The following is a 21,714-nucleotide window of genomic DNA, read 5'->3' on the forward strand; positions in this document are numbered from 1 at the left end:
CTTGGTTCGGCTTGTGAACTATCAAAACTGTGCACCTGGATACACTTTAAAAGATTCCGCAGGTGTCAGAATCTGCATCCATAAAGCCCACCAGGGCAAATAGAATTTGCACACAAAAGCTAATGTTAGAATTCTATTAAGCTCACATGTGGAGTCTGCAATGCAAGATGCGCACAATGCTATCCAAAGTTGTCCTTCGGGGGGGGGGGGGGGCGGAGGGAGGGAAGGAGGCCAGAGTGCTGGCTTCTTGGCCAAGAGATATTAGACTGGAGTTCAGTTTCAGAGATTAAAATTTCCCCATGGACAAACAGTTTCTCAGGGTTTTCCCTTGATGGTTTTGAGCAGTGTGATGTTAAAAAAAGTCCCTTTGTGAGGCAGAAGTGCAGTCACATGGTGAATTTCTCATATAGCACACAAGTTACAGAAACAAAACACATCACACACAGAGGCTAAGGCCATATACCCTGTGAAAGAAGAGCAGTGATCAAAACAATAGTGAATGCTACTGTGCAGCACAATGATTGGAACGCTGATCAGACAGAGATTCCCTTACAGCACTTCACAGTGACCACGGGAGAGGAGATATTGCTGATGAGGTATTTTTCCGGCTCTGAACTACTTTTCAAAAAAAATCTCAATGTAATATCCCAAAACTTGCTGGCTTCAGAGTGGAGGTGCTGAGGCTTTGAGGTTCCTGCAAGTGCTGCCAACCTATGATTTCGCTCTGTGAAATGGATTGAGTGAGATCAAGTAATATCCGTTAATTATTAATCCTCTGAGTGTGGAGCCTGTTCTTCAACAGGGAAGGAGCAAAGAGTTTGCGATTGGAAGTTAATATGCAAGCTCTTCCCTTGACAGCTTCAGCCACATTGCTAAGCGCTGCTCACCACCACATTACACAACTGCATCCCCAGGGCATGGGCTTTTTATAACATTGAGAACTGGACATTTTTAGATTTTTAATGGGTTCATAGGTCACTGGGCAAAACATCAAGGCCGAGAGAGGCTGGATATAGCTTCCATTGGTCTCTGAAATCCAGTGAGAATGTTTTGTCAGTCAGGGAGGGATTGCTTATGTTTCTCAGTTCTAAGGCTATATCTAAACTAGAGGGTCTCAACCTTTCCAGACCACAGTACCCCTTTTAGGAGTCTCATTTCTCCTGTGGGCCTCCAAGTTTCAATGTCTCTTAAACTACTTGCTTACGAAATCAGACCTAAAAATACAAAAGTGTCAAAGCACAACTGGAAAAATTGCTTCCTTTCTTATTTTTACCATAGAATTATAACCTAAGTCAATTGGAATATAACTACTGCACTTACATTTCAGTGAATAGTATGAAATTTTAGTTTGTAAATACTTTGCTAATGCTTTTCATGTAGTCTGTTGTAAAACTAGGCAAACAGCTAAATGAATTGATGTACCCCCCCCCCCCCGAAAGACCAGTGCATACTTCTGCTTGAGAACCACTGGTCTACACTTCAGCTTACGTCAGTACAATTCATGTCCTACAGGGGTGTGACTAACAATGCCCTTCTTCCCCGAGTGACATGTTATACTGACATAAACGCTCATGAGCATAATGCTGCGTTAGCAGGAGAGCTTTTCCCATTCGTGGAGATGGTTTTATTGTGCTCACAGAAGAGGTCTCTCCGGCTGGTGTAGAGCAGCGATTTTCAAACTTTTTTTCTCACGATTCAGTTGAAGAAAATTGTTGATGCCTGTGACCCAACATAATTTGACTAAAGTGTGGGCTCTGGGGTGGGGCTGAGGATGAGCGCTTCAACTTTGGGGGAGTGGGTCAGGGCTGGGGCAGGCTCACCTTGAGTAGCTGCCAGTCAATGGCACAGCAGAGGAACTGAGGCAGGCTTCCTGTTCCTCCTGGCACCAGAGACCATGCTGTGCCTCAGAAGCAGCCAGCAGCAGGTTCTAGCCAATGGGAGTGCAAAGCTAGTGCTCAGGGCAGGGGCAGTGCATGGAGCCCCATGAGCTCTTCTGCCCCCCGCCCCTTACGTAGATGCCAGGCCTGCTGCTGGCCACTTCTGAGGCACAGCGCAGTCTGCAGTGCCAGGATAGGCAGGGAACCTGCCTTAGCACCCCCACTGATCACCTTGCAGCAACGAGATCCAGTGCCTGACATTCTGTGACCTGGTACTGGGTCATGACCTGTAGTTCAAAAACCACTGGTATAGACAGAATCCTCGCCAGATGCATTGTAGGGACACAGCTCCATTGATATGGCTGCACTACTGCACCTATAGACATAGCCTACGTCTGAAGTTGAGCAGGGAGTCTGCAGCTTTTGCTACAGAAGGATCCTTTTTGTCCAGGTGGGTAATGGAATGTCTGTTCACTGAGAGGTACAAGCACAAAAAAAGCTGAAAAGGACTTTAGAAGTTTCCCTTTCCCAGGTTATGCCCATTCATAGGAATAAAATCCATAGACAGGTATGAAATAGAGGGTCTGGGAGAGAGTCTAATACCAGATTTGTGCTAAACAGCTTGGCAAAGGCATTCTTTAACTCCACTGCTTCTCTGAGCCATAGCTCCTTAAAGAAACATGCTCATCAGTGCATAAAACAAATGTTCGCATTTCACTATGACTGGAGGAAGCTATTATCTGTGATAAGCCTCAGAGCTTAATTGCAACACTGTCTTTCCTCTCAAGTCCTTTCAAAATCAACTTTTAAAAAAATACTAACATAGGGAGGTAGTGGAGGGGATGTTACTTTTAAGGAAAGAACTGGAATTTTCATGACCTATAATCTCCATGAATAAACTACCTCACAGTCCATCCGTGGCAAAGTGATGACTAATCCAGGTTCCTTCCAGAAGGATGCTGGTGAATTCAAGCTACAGTTAGTCTGTGGGAAAGAGACATATCTCAACATCACACCTGAGCATCTGCATGCTTCCCAGGAAGCAGCAGTAGGGAGCACCTGAACCAGAGGCCACTGAAAACAATAGAAACTTCAGTTGACTTCAGTGGGCTTTGGATCAGGCTGCGGGGGGAACAGGCCACTTGTGCAGCCTCAGAGGTTTGCTTCTGCAGTCAGGGATGATGTCAAAAGCATTTGAATGCTGTGCTCCATCTTAGAATTACTTTCAGATGTGATAACTTCTCTTAGTAATATCTTCTTCCGAAACAAGGAGAAATAAGCTTTTGTTTTCTCATGGATTTGGGGAGGGCTTTTTTACAGCACAATGGACAGTGAATACCAATGAGACTGTCTAGAACTATATGTAAATTTGCAAAATGTCTCCATTAGTTTAAAGCATTCATTCAAAACTCTGTACCTTAATGGGAAAAATACATTGGGATAATGCTCATCCCTTCTTGCTAAATGTACATAATGCATTCCAAGTGTTTTAAGAAGAATCACACAAGTTTATTATAAATGCATCCTAAAAATGCACTGTGCATTTAAATGAACACAAAAAAAATTGTGAAGACATTCACTTTCTGAAGCAGGTGTCTGAGGCAGTAGATATATAATCTGAAGAACACCCATGCAACATGCTAAAGGAGTTTTCTTTGACAACACACTTTTTCCAAAGGGTTTCTAATACAATTTATATGTATTTATTCTAAAATGGCCCAACCCTCTTTTCTCCGAAAAAAATTGGGAAGAATTAACTATGTATGATACACTTGCTGGGAGGCTTAACACGCGAACCTCAGCCCTGAGTAAATGCATAGAGGGTTTTGGATTAACAGCTTTAGAAGTTCTGCCCAATACTGTACATGGATACTTCCCATTTACACTGAGATTAAAAGCAAATTTCCCCAACAGAAGTAATTAGCAAAGTTTGTATTTTTTTAGTTTTAAAGCACACTTCCTTTCATTTTAGCTCACTCCTGCAAATTCTGTGAAGGTGTTTTTGGCAAACTGCTGCAGACAAATCCTAGAAAGGATTACATAGTAAGTGAATTACGATCCACCAGGTATGGAAGTCACTTGTGAAGGCATCCTTTGGTGTGGGGAGGGAGAAGTGCTGATTGCATTAAAACATATGGCCACAATATCTAAGCTGTTCTTAGTATGGGAAGACAAATCTGCAGGTGCTGTCTGGGGGAAATGCACATTGGGTCCAGCAGCACTCATGGAATTCTCAGCAGTCATTTTATTACATGCAAAGTGCCTTTGCAGAGTCCTCCGGTGTCTCACTCTGTTTGATTTCTGTTTGTCAAAGGATGCCCAACAAGCCCTGGGGATCCTAGCCTCAACAGCTGCAGTTTGCCTTTAATGAACACAGTCTTGGAAGGGAGAGGGCAGGGTCCCTCCAGCAATTTTTGCCTTCCTGGGCACCCTCTTTGTTCCTTGGAGGCCTGTTGCGCTGAAGCCTATGGAAAGATTCCCATTGCTTCTAATAGGTTTAGCTTTCCATTGATGTGAATGGGCTTTGGGATCAGGCCCTAGGAGGTTCTCTGGTCCCAGCTGCAGAAAGCAGTCTCCCAGGAGCTGATGCCAATGCTCAGTCAGGTGCCCCAGGGCCAGGGCAGAGGTACTGGCCCCAGGGCCAGGGCATCTAGCCTGCTGTACTAGATGGGGATGAGCAGCTCAAGGTTTTCTGCAAAATCCCTGGGCGGAAGGCTGGGGATCCCCATCCCTGCTCCCTCCTCAGCTCAAAAAGGCTTCCTCTCTCCCTGGGGTCCCATTCAGATGCCTGTAGCTGCAAATGCACATCTGCCTCAGTGCAATGGGGAAGCGCCACCCCCTGCCTGGGGATCCCAGCATTAACTGCAGGATTCCCCTGCCCAGAACCACCCCCTCCTGCTGCTCAACCCCTGCTCTAGACGGGAAGCAGCAGTGCTCGAGCCTGCCAATGAGACCTGGTCATGGGCCTGGGGAGGGTCTCACCACCCAGGAGAGGGGAGGCAAGGTCCCAGGCATGCCGGTCTCACCACCTGAGGGCAGGGAGGCAGGAATCCAGGCACGGAAGTTAAGGGGGGGTCTCACCACCCGGGGAGGGGAAGCAGGGACCCAGTCATGGGGGATGAGGTGGTCCCATGGGGGGGGGGGACCCTGACATGGAGGGGAGGTTGGAGGAGGAGTTGCGACCAGGCATCGGGGGTTAGGGGTCCTGCCCAGGCTAGAGGGGGTGCAGACCCAGGCACAGTGGTTGGTCGGAGGGCTTCCACCTGGGGGAGAGAGGCGCAAACCCGGGCATGGGGTGGTGGTGCAGACTCTGGCAAGGTGGCGGGAGGAGCGAGGCGCTCGGACCCAGGCTGGGGGAAGGAAACCAGGGAGCTTGGGGGAGGGGTCGGGTGGGGGCAAGGGAGGCTTGGGGGTCCCGCTTGGAAAAGGGGGCTGCAGACCCTGGCTCGGGGGGGTTGAGGGTCCCACCCGGGAAAGGGAGATGTGGACCCGGGGATACGGGGGGCAGTGCAGACCCGGGGAGGGGGGCTTCGGGGTGGATAGCAGAGCCCCGGACACGAGGGAAGGGGCTGGGTTGAGAAGCACAGACCATGGCTGGCACGAGGGGGGGATAGGGGCTCCCCGCCCGTGGGGAGGGAAGCGCGGACCCCGGCACGGGGAGGGGGGCTGGGAGTCCCACCCGGGGAGAGGGAGGCGCGCGGATCCAGGCACGGGGGAGGTTGGGGGGGGAGGCTCAGATACGGGGCTGGGATGCCACTGGAGCCTGCCGAGGGCCGGGCACCGCGTGCCGCTCCTTACCTGCCAGCCCAGCAAGCCGCAGCGGTGCGTGTGCGCTCCCGGCCCAGCCCCTCAGCCCCTGCGCCCTCTCCGGGGAGCCTGGGCAGCGCCCGGCGCCTCCATGCCGGGACCCGCGCTCCGGCTCTTCCAGCGCCCGGCTCCCGGGCCGCCCCGGCGCGCGCTGCGCTGGGGGAGCGCGAGGCACCTGCCTGCGAAGCGGAGCCACTGGCTGGCGGGCAGCTCCGCGCTCGGCACCGTCTGGCCGCTGCCCCTGCGGCCAGCGCAAGAGCACGCGCTAGGGGTCTGGGCGCTCCGCGCTGCCCCCCTGCCGGCCGGCGCGCGCCTCCCCCTGGGAGCGCAGCAGCAACCCGCCCAGAGCCCCACGGCTGCTCGGAGCCGGTGCCCGCTGCACCACACCCTGCAGCTGTGCCGCCGGGGGGGGGGGGGGGGTAATTAGGACAGGGGGTGCCCGAGGGAAAGTGCCCCGTACGGGGTCCCTGCCAGAAGAACCCCCCGCTGGCAACGGCTGCCGGGTTTGTTTCGGACCGTGCACCCGAGAGAACACGCTCCCGACGCTGCCGTGTCCAAGCAGCCCCTTGGTAAGTGAACGTGGCAGCCCCAGGGGTACCTCAGAGCCGGCGAGCTTCCCAGGGCATCTGCTGGGCCACGGGGAGCCAGGGCAAGCGCGTAGGAGGAGAGGGATCCAGGGACTCGATGGCTTCCTGAGATCTCTTCAAGCCCCATTATTCTGTGACTAGGGGGCTGCTCCACAGCTCCGCGAAGTCGATGCCCGTGGCTGCCGGACAGCTTTGGATCAAGTCCTACAGGGTAAGAAATGCGGGTAGCAGGGATAATAAACCTGCATAACATGCAACCTGTGGGGGCACTGGCAGCACACCAAGGTATGACATGTGGCCAAACACACAGGCTTCTAGTGGAAAGGACAGGACCCTCACCCCCATTCAGTGAAAGCTAAATATTTGGAGTAAGGATTCCACAGGAGGACATAAAACTTTTGCCTGCTCTTGCAAAGTTAGGACACATCGTTCCCCGTAGGCACAGGTCCAGGGGATACCAGCAGGGAGAGATGTAGCATAGCCCAGCATTTTAACACCATTTTAACCCTGCTCAGACTGACCTGCCATCTACACTGAAGCTTGTGAAAACCTCCTATGGCCAGTACAGCTCTCATGAGCCCCAGCCATGTCAACTATCCCACTTCAAGTCACTGGGCTGCCTTTACCACCCAGGGCAATCTCTGTGAATTAGGAGGGCCCAGCAACTGTTACCAGCCACAGGCTATATCAGAGGTTAGTTACCACGGTGGGAGGAGCGGGGGAGAGGAAAATCTTAGTGCTTCACTAAGTGAGGATTGGGGGTTACATACGAATGCAAAGTGGCTGTATGGGTCTGAGAATCTGTTCAGGTGATCTCTACAAGTGTGGCCTATGTTAGGGATTTTATCCATGTCCTCTTTGTTCCAGGTCTGGTGGCCGGTTGCTTCCCTCTCTTGCCTTTTCGAGGTTAGACACAGTTTTCTCTTATTGCTTTTTGATTAAAAAAGTATTTGTGTTTTCCTGATAGTTTGAGGGAACCTCTGATTCCTCCTCCCTTGTGTTTCAGACACAATTATTATTTTTAGTCTTTGTGTAGTGGCTCTTTGATGTCTCTGTAGTGGCTCTGGGATAGTGTCAAGGGGTCCTAGTCAAGGCCCCGTGCTGCTAGGCCCTGAACAGGCATGCAATGAAAAGATGGTCCCTGCTCTAAAGGGCTTACAGTCTAAGTAGTTTATGCAGAAAGTCGATCTCTGTCAGTCTCCTGGATCACGTTTTTTGTGCCATCTCTCCTTTTTGTGTGTGAATTGTGCTTCATGTCCCACTGGTCCTGGATTGTAGATTTGGTGGGAGCCTATTTGGGGTTTACATGTTTCACTCTGCTGGGTTAATCAGTAGTGTGATAGTTCTGTGTAGCAGAATGAGCTCATTCGTGTAAGGGGTGGTGGTGTCTGTGTGTTTCCCTGTGTCAGTGTGGCTGTGTGTTTCAGTGCACTTGTTTACATGGGAATGAGGCAGCAGGGGGAAGGATGTCTTCAAGGGAGGCCCCAAAAGACAAAGAGAAATTCCTCTCTGCTGTGATATGAAGCAAAAGTTATTTATTTTTTATGGTAATTAGGGATGGCTCAGCAGCCTGGAAACTGGGGAGGAAATGTGTGTGAATTCATCTGAGCAGAGAATCCCAGAATAAATAGGTGGCTGTGTAATTAATTATGGTGGCAGATTTAGTGATTTCCCCGGTCCTAGGAGTGGGGTCAGGGATGTATTTTAAATTCTGTTTCTGCAGCATCTCCTGTTTGCATGATAGTCAAGTTGTATTTTCTTTTTCCTCCAAATATTTTTCAGACAGCCATTTTATTGGAGAGGAAATTTGCCCTGAGGGTCCTGCTTTCTGACCCTTTGAGGGAATGCTCCAGATTTAGTCTCTCTCTCTCTCTTTCCCTCATATATTTAGCTGTAAAATACACACTGCCCATCAGTAGCCTCTGGTGCATTTACTTAAAATCCACCGTCCAGCAAAGATAACCAGCATTGACAAGAGTCCAGCATACACCAGAACTTCAGAATGCCCAGAATGAAACCTACCCCCTAACTTTCTTTCTGTCGCTGACAGATGAGGCAGTGACTCTTGTGGAGAAGGACTGGTCCCTCACTATTTATTTATGGAGAGTCATCAGTGCCCACAGGGCTTTGTGGCGAAGTGAAAACGTCAGGAGGAAAATCCTGGCTCTGTGAAGTCAACAGGATTTTTGCCATCAACATCCATGGGGCAAGATTTCATTGCAAACCATTGGCCCGAGGAATTTGCTGTCTGAAATCAGGGACTCTGGAGTGCCGCAAAGGACACATCTTGCCTTCTTTTGATCTTTCTAGCTAAAGAAGGGCTGTGGGTTCAGGTTTTGAAGGGCCACTGGAATCCTGGGCATTTCTTGATACTTTCTGTTGATACCAACTCCCCAGTGGACCCTTTGGCCATAAAGCAATGAGGAAGAGGTACGTTTGGGGTGAGAGTCACTCCTGTGCAGAAGGAGGGTTTAACTGGGACTTGAGGGTTTAACTGGGATTTAGGTGGTGCACAGGCTTTGTGCTGGGGTGAAATTTCCCCTTGCTGCACAGATTCAGATGTTGGAAAGAACATTCTCCTTTGGTAGCAAGCCAAGATCTGAGCTCTTCTTTCCACAAGGCCCTTTCACCCCACCCCACAGGGATCTTGCAGTGAGCAGGACTCAGATACTTCCACGTTCAGACCCTTTACGCTGCCAGAGTCAGGTAAAAGGGGCCACTGTGTCATGGAGGGGCCCCTCTCTATTGTGAGCCCTCTCGGTTTGCATGCTCCAGCTGCCACTGTGTATAGCAGCACGGTGCGGGTATGTGCGCTGAGCATGGCTTCTGAACTAACTCAGGGTGATGTGGGGATGGAAATAGGCACAAAAGCAGGTCAACTGAAAATGCCTTATTATCTCTGCCTTGTAAGTCTGTTCCTTTCTTTGAGCATACAGGTGTCTCTCTTCCCACCAATGCCCACTGGGTTTAAATGGGTACACCTGTGCATAGTCAGTCCCCTGCTCAGAACTAAGAAGTCTTTTTCCTCTGTGTTCTCTACCGTTTAGAAGCACATCACAGAAGCAGGGGTAGTCTGCAGCAAGCAGCCATCGCAGGAATGCAATGAGTCACTGCACAATGCACTTGGCTTACGTCGGCTCTCTTGCCTCTCCGTAGCCGATGGTAATGTAGCAGTAAATAAATACAGGAGAGAGGATAAAAATGAATCTAGTGCATCTGTATGACTCCTTTCTGCACAGAAAGATCAGATAGCACTTCCCAAGCGACAAACTGACCTACCAACTACTCCCCAGGGAAAAGCAGCCACTTCTGGGGCTAAAGGCCCCAGCATGTAGCTCCACAACCCAGCAGTTTGAGACAGGAAGTGAAGAAGGACCCTGGAACCAATCCAAAATGCAGGAAAAGTTTGAGGCAGAGAGCAATCACCAAACTGGCAGCTAGCACACTGGGTTTTAACATCTAGGTCAATGTTTCCCAATTTTATTTGGCCGAGGAACCCTTTTCAGCTTTTCAGAATTTCAAGGAACCCCTAGGCTTGTCAAGCAAAAAAAGAAAAAAAAAGGGGGGGGAGGGGGCGGGAGGAGAGAGAGACCCACCAATTCATGAAAATCACATTCCTTCCCTGAGACCCCCCCACCTCCCTTCTGTGAGGCCTCATCCGCTCTGTTCCCCTCCTCTCCATCACTTGCTATCCCAAGCCCTTATACCTGTCTGAACCTAGTGAGAGTGAGGTGTGGGGTGGGAATGAGGGATTTGGATGTGGGAAGGGGTGAGAAGTACAAGCTCTGGGAGTGAATTTGGATGCAGGAGAAGGGGCTGTTGGCTTGGGGAGGGGGCTCTAGGCTGGGGTGTGTTGGGCTCAGGTGGAAGGTTGGGGTGTTGAGCAAGCCAGGGCTTGTGGATGTGAGGGTGCAGGAGTTTGGGATGGATATGTGTGGTACTCAGGGCAAGGAGGCTGTGAGTATGATGGGCTCAGGACACAGATTTGTGATGTGTGGATGGTGGAGGAATGTTGTGGCAGAAGACTGAGGATGTGGGAATGCAGGAGTTTAGGGATGTAAGAGGCTCAGGACAGGAGGTTCCAGTGTATGACAGGCTCAGCTTTGGGGTCAGGTGGTGCAGGAGTGTTATGATGCTGCAGCCAGATGAGGGCTTGGCCCCAATTGGGAGCTTGTTGGCCCGGCTTCATTTTTAAATAAAATATTATGTCAAACTCAAAGGCTACGTCTAAACTGGCACCCTTTTCTGGAAATGCTTAAAACGGAACAGTTTTTCCGTTATAAGTATTTCTGGAAAAACGTGTCTACATTGGCAGGATGCTTTTCCGGAAAAGCGTCCGTGCCAATGTAGACACGCTTTTCCGGAAAAAAGCCCAGATTGTCATTTTCGCGATCGGGGCTTTTTTGCGGAAAAGACTACTGTGCTGTCTACACTGGCCCTTTTCCAGAACAGTTTTTCCGGAAAAGGACTTCTGCTTGAACGGGAGCAGCATAGTTTTTCCGGAAAAACACTGACAGTTTTACAGTAGATCGTCATTGCTTTTCCAGAAAAGCAAGCAACCAGTGTAGACAGCTCGCAGCTTATTTCGGAAAAGCGGCTGCTTTTCCGGAATAAGTGGCCCAGTGTAGACACAGCCAAAAGGTTTTAGCATTGTCTTTATATATGAGAGGTGTGAGGAACCTGTTTTTAGTCTAAGGTCTCTGACCCACTGAAAAGTCAGTTGGGGCCACACAAGTGAGATGCAAAAAAAAAAAAAAAAAAAACCCACACTCCTCCAAAAAACCCCAAGCTTCACTAATGTGGTCCCAAATGTGCTGGTGGGGGTAGGGGATAGAGTGCTAGTGGGTGCTGGGGCTGGGGCTGGGGCTGGGGCGAGGGTGCTGCTGGGTGGAAGGATGCTGGCTCAGGTGGCAGGGTGCTGGGTCAGGCAGGTGGTAGGGTGTTGGGGTCAGGGACATGGTCCTGCTGGGCACTAGGGTGACTGGCAGGGTGCTGGGACAAGGAACAGGGTGCTGCTGGGTGCTAGCGTGAATGGCAGGGTGCTGGGGCCAGGGCCAGGGTGGTGCTGAGTCCTGGGGTGTGAGGCAAGGTGCTAGGGCCAGGGCCAGGGCGGTGCTGAGTCCTGGGGTGTGAGGCAAGGTGCTGGGGCCAGGGCGGTGCTAGGGTGGATGGCAGGGCTGCCAAGGAGCAGGATAAGGATGGGGTGCAGGATCTGGGAAGGAGGTGGGAGGCAGAAGGGGTCAAGGTCTGGGTGGTAGGTAGGGTGCAGAAGCAGGCTAGATGTAGGGTGTTTGGCCAGGGGGAGGGAGCAGGAGCAGATTGGGGGTAGGGTGTCTGGCTATGAGGGAGGGTGCAAGGTGGGGACTTGGGTAGGAATTGGACCTCCCTGATCTGGCACCCTCTGGACCTGACTGGTCCCAGATGAGGAATTTTTGGACCGGGGGAGGTCATTTCAGGGCTTCTGGTTTCCCCCGCCCCTTCCCCACTAGGCTTCTTTGCACCTCTATCCCCTGCAACCCAACTGATCTGCCCACCCCTGCTGGTTCCCTGCACCTCCCCCAAAACCATCCCCCACAATCCAAGGAAGTTCAGCATCAGTTCCCTGCAGTCCTTCACAGCCCAGCTGAGCCGCTCGTCTGTTCTGTATGCCCTCCCCCATCCACCTCAGCCCAGCTGAGCCCTGCTCTGGTTCCCTACATGCCTCCCCCACAGCACAGCTGAGCCCCGTTTCCCTGCACCTCCCCCAAGCCCTGCAAAACTGCTGAGCCAAGAGCTGATTCCCTGCCCCTTCCTCCCCTTGAGTCTAGCCTCGGTTGCCGGCTCCTTGCGGAATCCCTAGTTTTGTTCCCCAGGGTTCCGTGGAGCACCAATTGGGAAACACTGATCTAGGTGTAAATAATAGTCCCTTTCTGTTCAAGAAAGCTAAATCAGGGCAGAAGCAGAGGTGGCATTTGTTAGTGTTCTCAGCTTGCAACAGCTGGGCTGTGTACCAACAGACCAGTGTGCCCTCCTTGTGTTGCTGGGAGCCTTTTCCACAAGGGACTGCTTGCACTCTGTAATGATGGGGAGTCACTCTGGAAAAAAAAAATCTGCACTTCTCCCAACATCTGCTGCCTGCTGACAGACTTGTTTCTCCCCGGGCCATCATCTAGACTCGCTTCATTGTCTCTTGGGGGTGTAGACAGGAGGCATCCCATGTGCCAGGCTGTGAAACTGCAGCTTGCCGAAGACAGCATATTTCAGGCCTTGCACAGTGAGCTGCCTTCTTCAGGCCCTGAGTTTAATGCCCCATCTGTAAGTGCAGAAATGCGTGAAAGAGGCAAATAGCCACACAATGGGCTTGTCCTCAGTCACACAGAGTACCTGTGGTGGAGCCAGGGACAGCGCCCAGGTCGCCTGACTCTTAGTGAACTAGCTTACCCCTCACCCAGCCATCCTTCCGAGCTGACAGAGATCAAGCCCTGGTTCCACTGACGTCAGTGGCAAAACTCAATAGGGCCAGAACTAGGGTTTAAATTCAGCTAGCACTGTCTAGAGTGGAGCTCCAGTACATATATTTAAACCGGCTGTGGCCCCAAGTCACAGCACCTCCCACCAGGGGGGCTCTGGGAAATAGTCTTTGGGAATTTAAACCTTGGCTAGGACTAAGTGCATTGAAGCCTCCAAGGTGACCTTGAAACATCAACGCTGCAAGGATTGATTACCATAAATAAATGGAAATCCCGCAAGCATCACTAGCCAGGAAATGGAAATAAGCTGGAAAAAGCCACAAACCTTAATAAGTGCTGGAGCCTTCACCACACAACCCTGCTGGCTCCTCTCTGGCCTGCCCCAGTGCTTTGGGCCATGTAAGGTGCCTTCAGTGTGATGACGATGATGATGAAGATGATGGATCGCATTGCGCTTAGTGGTCAGTTGCAAGGAGATCGGTTAACGCAGAGAAATCAGAGTATTACCAGAAACCACAGGAGAGGCCATCAATACATCCATTCAGGCTCTCTCGTCCGGGTTGTCTAGGAGAGGCAGAGAGTCTGCTAGCAGCAATGATATATCTCTTCCTGTAGTAAAAATACTGAGATGCGATGGGCATGGGACATGATTGGTCCTGGCAACTGACAATAGCTGTAACATGGATCACAGGGCCATAAACTTTTCCAAAGTCTGAACCATTTTGTATTCTTCCCCTTCTAGTTCCAAATGCATGACATCCCTAGATACTTACTGCACTTCCTTGCTTACAGTAATAACAATCATGTATCTTTCATTGCCTTTATTGCCACAAGCGTTTTATCTCGTTTGAGAAATATGTTGATTGCAAAGTCTACATCTACTCTCCATTCAGTCTACCTCTCTCATTTGTTCTTTCTTGCATTGGGGAGCAAGGAAGGGAGCCCGCCAATATCTTTGAAAGCTCATGGCTCCCACTTAGGCATCAAAATAAGAGAGTAGGAGTAAAATTGTCAAAAGCAATTCTTGAGTGTTTTAGAAGTCTTGACTTCCATTTTCAAAAGGGGATGGAGGAACTTAGGAGCTCTGAGTTCCATTGATGTCAATGAAATTGGGTTTCTAAGTCACAAGCATTTCTGCAGATTGAACCCCCCCCCCCCGCTGCAAAATCAGCTATTTGCTCCGCTCTGTCTGTAGGCCTATGGAATATCCCCAGGCAATGTTCGTATGACTCCAGGTGCAAGCAATGAAAATCTCACCTCTCCTCACCCAGTTAGTCTGTTCATAGCCTAAGGATGCCTATCTGTGATGATGCAGTCTGATATTTCAAAGATTATTAATTGCTAGTTAATTGTCTCTGATCCTGATATTTGGCAAGTGGGAAATGCCCCAGTGGTTTTATGTTTTCAATAAGCTGCTATCTTCTCTTCCAGGGTTGCCTCCAATTAACTTGGAGCTTGACTGTATGTCTGCAAACAGATTCCGTTACAGTCTGAAGATACAGTCCGTTACAGTCTGGAGCCTCCCAGAGCACAAACTCCAAGAAGACAGTCTCAACTCTTTCCCCCTGGATAGATTTTGTCTTCAACCCTCACTTGCGCCTCCTACAGCACATTTTCAGGGGATTCAGAGCTGGTGAAAGATGTCCCTTGTGGATGAATACCTGCAGGATAAAGGCACCCTGAGTGCAAAGGTTGAACTAGCTTTCCCACCCATCGCTTTCTCTGCCTCTGAGCTCATTGGAGCTAGAGACACTGCATCTGGGGGAGAAGGGAATTCAGACTCCGTGGCCACTTCTCCTTGCCACTGTCACTGCCCACAAAATGAAAAAAGCAAAGGGGAAGCAGAGCAGGGAGGGGGAAGAGAGGATGAGAGCCCAGTGTACTGCTAGCCCAGCAAAGATCCCTACCCCCAAGTTTCCTTTGTGAAAGGAGCAGCAGAACAACTGCTGGTGAAGAAGAAGATGCGGGGAAGGAATATGACACTGGCAGACCAGGTGGCAGCTCATGCCAGAGTCCCCATGTCTCAAATGAACACTGGCAAATACATAACTGTATCCAGTCTGGCTCACCTCTGTGGCAGTTTTGTTATAGACTCATGGACTTTAAGGCTAGAAGGGACCAGCATTCTCATCTAGTCTGGCCTCCTGCACATCGCAGGCCATTTGTGCCTATAACAGACCCTAACCTCTGGATGCATCCACTCATGATAGTTTAAAGACTGCGAGTTACAGAGAACCCTCCATCTACACTAGTTTACACCTGCAGGTGATCAGCCCCCTTGGATCTTTTCCAATCTGACTTGGAGGGAAAATTCCTTCCTGACCTATTGTTAAAATAGGTATTAGAATTATAATAATGGGTGTAGTATTTAGACTGTATTGGTGCTTGTGAGTTGCTGCCTGCATTAATCTCCTTACAGCATCTGTCTCCCATATTGTAAGGTAATAATTAAGCATTTGTATTGTAAGCCCCTGTCACTGTGTAACAAACTCACCAGACGGGAAAGAGATGTTAAGCAGTGTGACGTGCTGATCTCCCACAGAAGTGTTGCATATTAGCCAACAAGGAAGGCCCATTGACACCAGGCGGACCATTGTGGAACATTTTGCTCTTCCTCCCCTTCTCCCCCCCCCCACTGCCACCCCCCCTTGCCATGGAGGTAAGTCAGGAAAGTGGATTCCTCCCATTAGCTGAATTTGGAACTCAGGGCACATGTAGGGAAGGAAGTGAAAACCCCTCCCCAGAAGGAATGGTATCTCTATGCTGCTTGGACTCTAGGAGGTGTTTTCTAGATATCATCAAAAGAACCCCAGTGCTTCACCTGGGTTAGTAGCCCTAAAGGATATATACAGCTTGCTTATTATAGAAGTGGAGCTGACCCATCCATAGGGCAGTTGGGGCAGCTGCCCCGGGTCCCATGCCTTGGGGTCCTCTTGGTGGCCATCCCAACCATCCTATGGAAGGGACAGTCCCCCACACTGATGTTAGCCCACAGGGCCCAGAGCAATGTGGGGGATTACTGGCAGGCCTGGTGTGGAGCGGAACAGGGGTGGAAAGAGATGGGGCAAGGTTGGAGCAGGGTTTGGGGGAAAGGGTGGTGTGGGGGCAGAGCAAGAGAAGGAAAATTGTAACTCATTTGTGTGTCTGTGTATCATTTGTGCTTTAACATGATAAATAACTCTTTTATTTACTTTCCCTATTTAATCTGTGTACGCTGAATTATAGGACTGGCTACAAGCATTATCTCTGGTGTGAGATCTAAGTGCCATTGACCTGGGGTAAGTAATCCGTCCTTTGGGACTGGGCTATGACTGTGATTCTTGGTATGAGGAACCACCTGTCACAAAAGGTAAGTTTACCTGGGTAGAAAGATAAAGCAAAGTACCAGAGGGATTGCTAGTGACTTCATGTTAAGGCTGTTATAGGGCCTGAGGCATTCACTCTTGATAGGTGAAATGTAAGGCCAGGTCTACACTCGGGGCAATGTCAACCTAAGCTATGCAACTCCAGCTATTTGAATAGTGTAGCTGAGGTCGATGTATCTTAGTTTGAATTACTGCAGCATCCCCACTGTAGGGGGTCAGAGGGAGAAACTGTCCCATCGACTCTCCTTTCTCTTCTCGACCCGGTGGAGTATCCGAGTTGATGGGAGCGTGATCAACGGTAGATTTAGTGGGTCTTTACTAGACTCGCTAAATCCACCCCCCAGGAGATTGATCCCCACAACGCCAATCTCCCAGTAAGTGTAGACAAGGCCTTAGCGTGGAACTCACCGCCCATTTGGAGTTTGTACCCTGCGTCTTACCAGTCAGCCATGAGGTTGGGACTCATGCTCCTGAGCCTCTGCAGGACAGCTTGACAAGGAGGACTCAGCATCACCTCCCAGCTCTCTGCAGAGCCCTGGGCCCAACGCCAGCAGGTAGCTGTATTCTCTGTAGGAATCCCAGGACTGAAGAAGATCAGGGGCTACTGGGCTAGGCTGCATAAGCAAAGCAACATCAGGAAGCAGCAGAGCAGCAGCAGTAAGCGAGGGGTAGGTGAATGGAGGCTAGTCGTGATGTTCCCCATGTGCTGCTAGTTGAGTTTGCAGGGTGAGTTGTCAGCTGCTGGCTGCCCTGGGCAAGGGCCATGCTCTTACTAATCTTAGTTTGTCTGCTGACAGATCAGTTCTCACTTCATGTTTACATACCCCAAACAAGGTTTGGTGAGAGCTCCATAAAAGAACCCGTGTGCCAGCAGGGACATGACTTTATAGCATTGTTACAGCAGCAGAAGGGGGCTCTTTCAGAGAGGCAGCAGGGACTCTGGTGTCCTTGCTCCGTGACAGGGCTAAGATAGCCGCCCCCTGCTGCTGGAGATTGCCTTTGAACCCCGTGGCTTGTCAGTTCTGCCTCCCTATCTGCAGAGCTCCCCTCAGAAAGCAGGAAAGAAGGAATTTGCTGAAGCCCAGTTTAGTCCATTTGGAAAAGCCTCCGACAGCCGGGAGACCCCTGCTGAGAGCAGCAAGACAGATCCTGCAAATGCCTGGCAGCAGGCTGCAGGTACTCGCAGACAGCATCAGCTGTGTTTCTGTGGAAGGCTGACTAGTTCTTCCCAGGGGTTTTGTCTCAGGCCTCAGATGCCTCTCCCTGTGGCTGGTCATCACTCAGCCTTCACACAGAGCACAGCCTTGTACCCAGGAGACTGGATTCTAGGGGGCTGTTTGATGGGTCTTGGGTAAGGGAGTTGTGGGAGACCTCTTGCCATGGACACATGCTCTAGGGTTTGGTAGTTGGGGCAAGGATCAGGCAGTGCTTAAAAGGGTGTGCAGGGGCCAGGGCTGTAAGGGGTCACAAGCAGTGTTCCCTCTGATTTTTTCCATAAATGTAGCTATGTGCATCGAAGCATGTGCAGATGTGCACCACCTGTAGAAACACATGCTGTGGGCTTTGTGCTAATCCGCGGGGCGGCATTTGAGTGTCTCCTGAGTGGCCGCCAAGCGCTCGGCTTACAGGGAATGCTGGTCACAAGCCCAGATAAAGAGACAATTACACATCAATATTGAACTGGCTCTTTAAACCCTGTCTTACCAAAGCAGACGCTAGACACCCCACTTCCCTTTTCTCAGACGGCTTTAGGGGAGCTTCTCCTGGAAAATGTAGGAGGCTCGGATGCTACGAAGGGAGTCAGGCAGGGGTGTTGGGGAACTTATCCCTGGAGGGGGTTGGAAAGCTGCAGGTTTTGGTAGCTGGGGGAGAGGAACACAACCCAATAGGGGGAGACAGGGAGATGGTGCTGGGAGTCAGACACAAGAAGCAGGAGAGGAGCAGAACTGGGGAAGCCCAGTCCCCCAGTGCATCTATGGCAATGCTGTGGTGGCCACAGAGTGTGGCCTCCTGAGCTTCACAGTGTGACCCCCACAGTGTGTGATGGCTAGCCCGGGCTGCCCCATTGCACATCCCTGCTGAGCGGCGGTGGGGAGGGAAGGTAGCTCAGACTACTTTGCACTGGGATTGTAATTTCAATGGTGATTGTCCCAGGTTTTCTCTGTGTGCTGAAACCCAGCTCTGCTCTTTAACTATTGCCAAATTCCAACCAAATGTCAGTTCCAATCTCTCCTGAAATCTCCCTTCAGTTCAGTGGTTTCCCATGTGAAAAAGCCCAGCAGAAAATTAACATCAAGGCCTGTTAGAGCCAGACTATCCCAGCTACAGCCACGTATGCTCTCTCTCTCTCCCCTCCTGTTTTTCCCATGCCAGGTGCACCTGCTTTCATTCTACCCCTTGCACTCGGGACAGTTTCCCAATCACACTGACAAATCAACATCCCTCTTCTCCTCCCAAAACCACCTGATTGCCCGCCGGTCCTGAGGCATCCCTCCCCACTCCCATGGTGTTTGTCTTGCCCTGCAAAGTTGGGGCTCTGTGGGGCAGGGCCGGCTTATTGGCTGGATGCCTTTCACACATTGTGCTCTTACAGTGCCATAGGGCTGAGATTTTCAAAGACTTCTGCAGGCCTTAGGCACCCAGCTCACACTGCAGTTCAACCAAAGATGTGCACCTAACTCCTTTTAGTTTCCTTGAAAATTAGAACCTGCCTACATCAATAGCAATCACCACAATATTCTGTTTCCAGTCCTCCCTATAACGAGAGCTGTCCTGGATCCCCACTGTGACCCAAACTTTAGATCACAACCCCCCCATCCCCAGTTGCTTGACTACAATACATTTGTCCTTCTACCCAGCTCTTGGTGTCTGAGATGACAATGGCACTAGAGCAGGATTCCCACAGGCAGAAGCACAGGTCTGAAATAGGTTTGGCTAATGCCTGGCTTTGGGCCTCTGACACTCTTCCTGTCCGCAAGGTGGCTTGAGGGCTTCCAACAGGAAGCCTTTTCAAAAGATGCAACAGGCTTCGTGGGCAAATGAGAAAAGCACGTTGGCCCTGGACTAGCCTGTGGAGTCACTGAGTTGCCATTTGCAGACCAACCTGCTCAATGAACAAGCTGGCAAGAAGATGAATGCGCCGATCATTCAGGTCTCTCTGACTCACTCCCCTGGACCGCGGAAGGCTGCAAAACTAACACAGATGGGAGGGAGGCTATTTAGCAGCTTTTGTTCCTCTACACTGAATGGAGCTCATTGATGGGCTCCTTTCAACATCTGGAGCGGGCTTCATCAAATACAGAATTTCTCCGGCTGTACAAATGGCTTGCTTGCTTGTGAGATGTGTTTTATGAGGCTTTGGGTTTTGAGTGGCAGAGGAGTCCTGTACAGTCTGCTAGAGCTGGTATAAAGACGGGAGCAGAAATTAGACCCAGCTGTGCATGTGACACATATGGACAGGACCATTTGTTTGCCTTCACTTGCTCCCAGTGCCCACAGGGGTGACCCAGCAGAGAGGGACCAGTGGAATCCTGCTGTTCTTTATCCCTGCCCATGGTTGGTTGGAGGTGGAGCATAGAGTCTGCAACACTATTTCTGTGCTAATCCTGAATGCCCTTATGTAGAGGGAATTGTCAGGCAGGGACTGTGACATTATAAAAGGTGGCCACTGTTCCATAGCTGCCACAAAACTTGTGCCAAGCAGGGCACATGGCCAGAAACGGTTAAACAATCCCAGGCCAAATGACCCATATCTGTAAAGGAATGTGTAAGGTGACCCTGTTTTCTTATGCTGAATACGGAACACCTGGTAAAATTACTCATATTGAGGCAAGTTCAATGGCAATCAATCAGAACTCTGCAGTACAAATGGTCTAATTAACATCAGGTTGGCTGAGCCCCTGTTAAAAAGAAATACAGTGTTGCTGGAGTCTTTTCTATTTACCTTCTTATCTTTGCACAGGGTATGCACGGAAAGCTGTGACACACACACACATTCCCATTCAGCTCTCTCACGCAGGGAGGGAGGTGACTGACCTGCCCAGTACTCTCCACCCTCCATGCCTGGCTGGGCTCCTGGGACAGACTTGCCTCTCCTGGTAGCCGGTACTGTGTCTTCTCAAGGCAACATGTGGGGGCACCTAGGTCATAAATTTGTCAGTTTTCACACCAGAGCATGGCCAGTGCAGCCTCTCAGCACTTTATGGGAGGGAGGAGGTGCAGGGAGGTGGGGATGGGGGTAGGGATGACCTGGCCTGTGTACTTGAAAGGTGATCTCATCCCTCCCTCCCCTTCCCCAATCCCCCATGGCTGGAAGCAGCTTGTCCCTTCCTGCCTACACAGTGTGGAAAGGCAGATAACATCCCCAGGCTGCTGCTGGCCACCAGCATAACCCAGCCACCTCCTGTTCCCTGGCTACAGTGCAGGCAGGAAGGGGTTAAGCCTTAAGGATGGCTAGAGTACCAGGGCCCAGGGAACCCGACTGCAGGGGCTTCAAGGAACCAGGCCAAAGTGGCTCAGCAGGGGAGGGTGCCTAGGGGACAGAGCAGACCCGCATGCCCTGGGGGCAGGACTTAGAGTGGGGACAATGTGTGAAGAGGGGACTATGCCCTTGCCTGGGGCCTGCTGTGGATCCTGCAGAGTTGGTGCACAAACAGGCTGGAAATAGCTTCCTCCCTGCCAGGCCAGCGCTGTGCGGGGCTTTGGCACATGCAGGGCTTGGTTTCTGCTAGGCAGTGCCCTGGGCTGTAGGGAGTTGCACTTTCCCTGGGTGCCAGCCCAGCCAGCAGCAGTGAGGGAAGGAAGGAGCCTGCCAACCAGGGTGTTGGTGAGCTGTATGATCCGGCCAGGGGTTGGCTGTCCACACAGTGCTGGGAGCAGGGCACGGGATATGGTGGAGCAGCAGGGCTGTGAGGGGGGAGTATGAATGGGCACAGCAGGGAGAGGGCAGGGAGAGGGGAAGCATGTAAAGGGTCGATGGGTGGGCAGCAGAGGTGACACGTAACCAGCCACCCCCAGCCCACATTCACGAACCACTGCAGCAAGCCAGTGCTGGCTGGAAACCGGACAGGGGGTGAAGGGGGCCTGCTGGCCAAGAGGAGGCACCACAGCAGCCACCAGCAGGGGGAGTGGCTGGCCCCACACACTGCAACTGTACCAACCACCAGCCTTGGATTCCCAACCCCATTGTTAGCCACTGGTCCGCCTGCACACATTCTCACCACTGGAGGGGATCTGGCCAGCAGCAGGACCCACCAGCACTGGAAGGAGAGAGAAAATATGGGACAATTGGCCCATTAAAAAAAAAAAAAAAGTAGAGACACCGGCAGGCGGCTTAAAAACGGGACAGCTGGTCACCCTAGGCATGTGAGAAAAAGTATGTAAACAGTAATTAAGGCCACTCAATGCTTATTAGGCTAGTGCTTTGAAATGCAAACCTGTATTGTTAGGAATTAGAAGTAATGCTAGTTCTACGTGTTTACTTATATAGATGCCAACCATGTTTGTAAACAGACATCTCCTGGCTGTCACTAGAATTGTTGAGTCAGAGATCAAAAGGGAATATTAATATTTAGATTAATCTTGATTGAGATAATGTCATTGTCAAGATGTCTCTTTAAAGTTTGTGATA

General features: G+C 50.9%; 1 protein-coding gene and 1 long non-coding RNA gene across 4 annotated transcripts in view; one reads left to right on the plus strand and one right to left on the minus strand.

Moving 5' to 3' along the window:
* Positions 1-6,448, minus strand: part of KCNS1 (potassium voltage-gated channel modifier subfamily S member 1) — a 28,241-nt gene extending 21,793 nt beyond the window's left edge. Inside the window, exon 1 of one of the 3 annotated variants that reach the window (XM_006132259.4) lies at positions 6,283-6,448. Coding sequence is in view for 1 of the 3 variants with exons in the window: in XM_025189267.2 (XP_025045052.2) it covers positions 2,781-2,888 (108 nt within the window). In the remaining 2 variants the exon portion in view is untranslated. Of the gene's footprint in view, positions 1-2,780; positions 3,094-5,675; positions 5,946-6,282 lie in introns of those variants that run through there. The other 2 variants (XM_075901273.1, XM_025189267.2) reach the window with 2 other exon arrangements.
* LOC112547338 (uncharacterized) lies at positions 6,347-15,336 on the plus strand. The gene is made up of 3 exons (XR_003091064.2): positions 6,347-6,482; positions 7,139-7,177; positions 14,152-15,336. It is a non-coding gene; the product is annotated as an uncharacterized LOC112547338 (long non-coding RNA).
* The last annotated feature ends 6,378 nt before the right edge of the window (positions 15,337-21,714 follow it).

The sequence above is a fragment of the Pelodiscus sinensis genome, chromosome 18 (genome assembly GCF_049634645.1).
Source record: "Pelodiscus sinensis isolate JC-2024 chromosome 18, ASM4963464v1, whole genome shotgun sequence".
Classification (NCBI taxonomy): Eukaryota; Metazoa; Chordata; order Testudines; family Trionychidae; genus Pelodiscus; species Pelodiscus sinensis.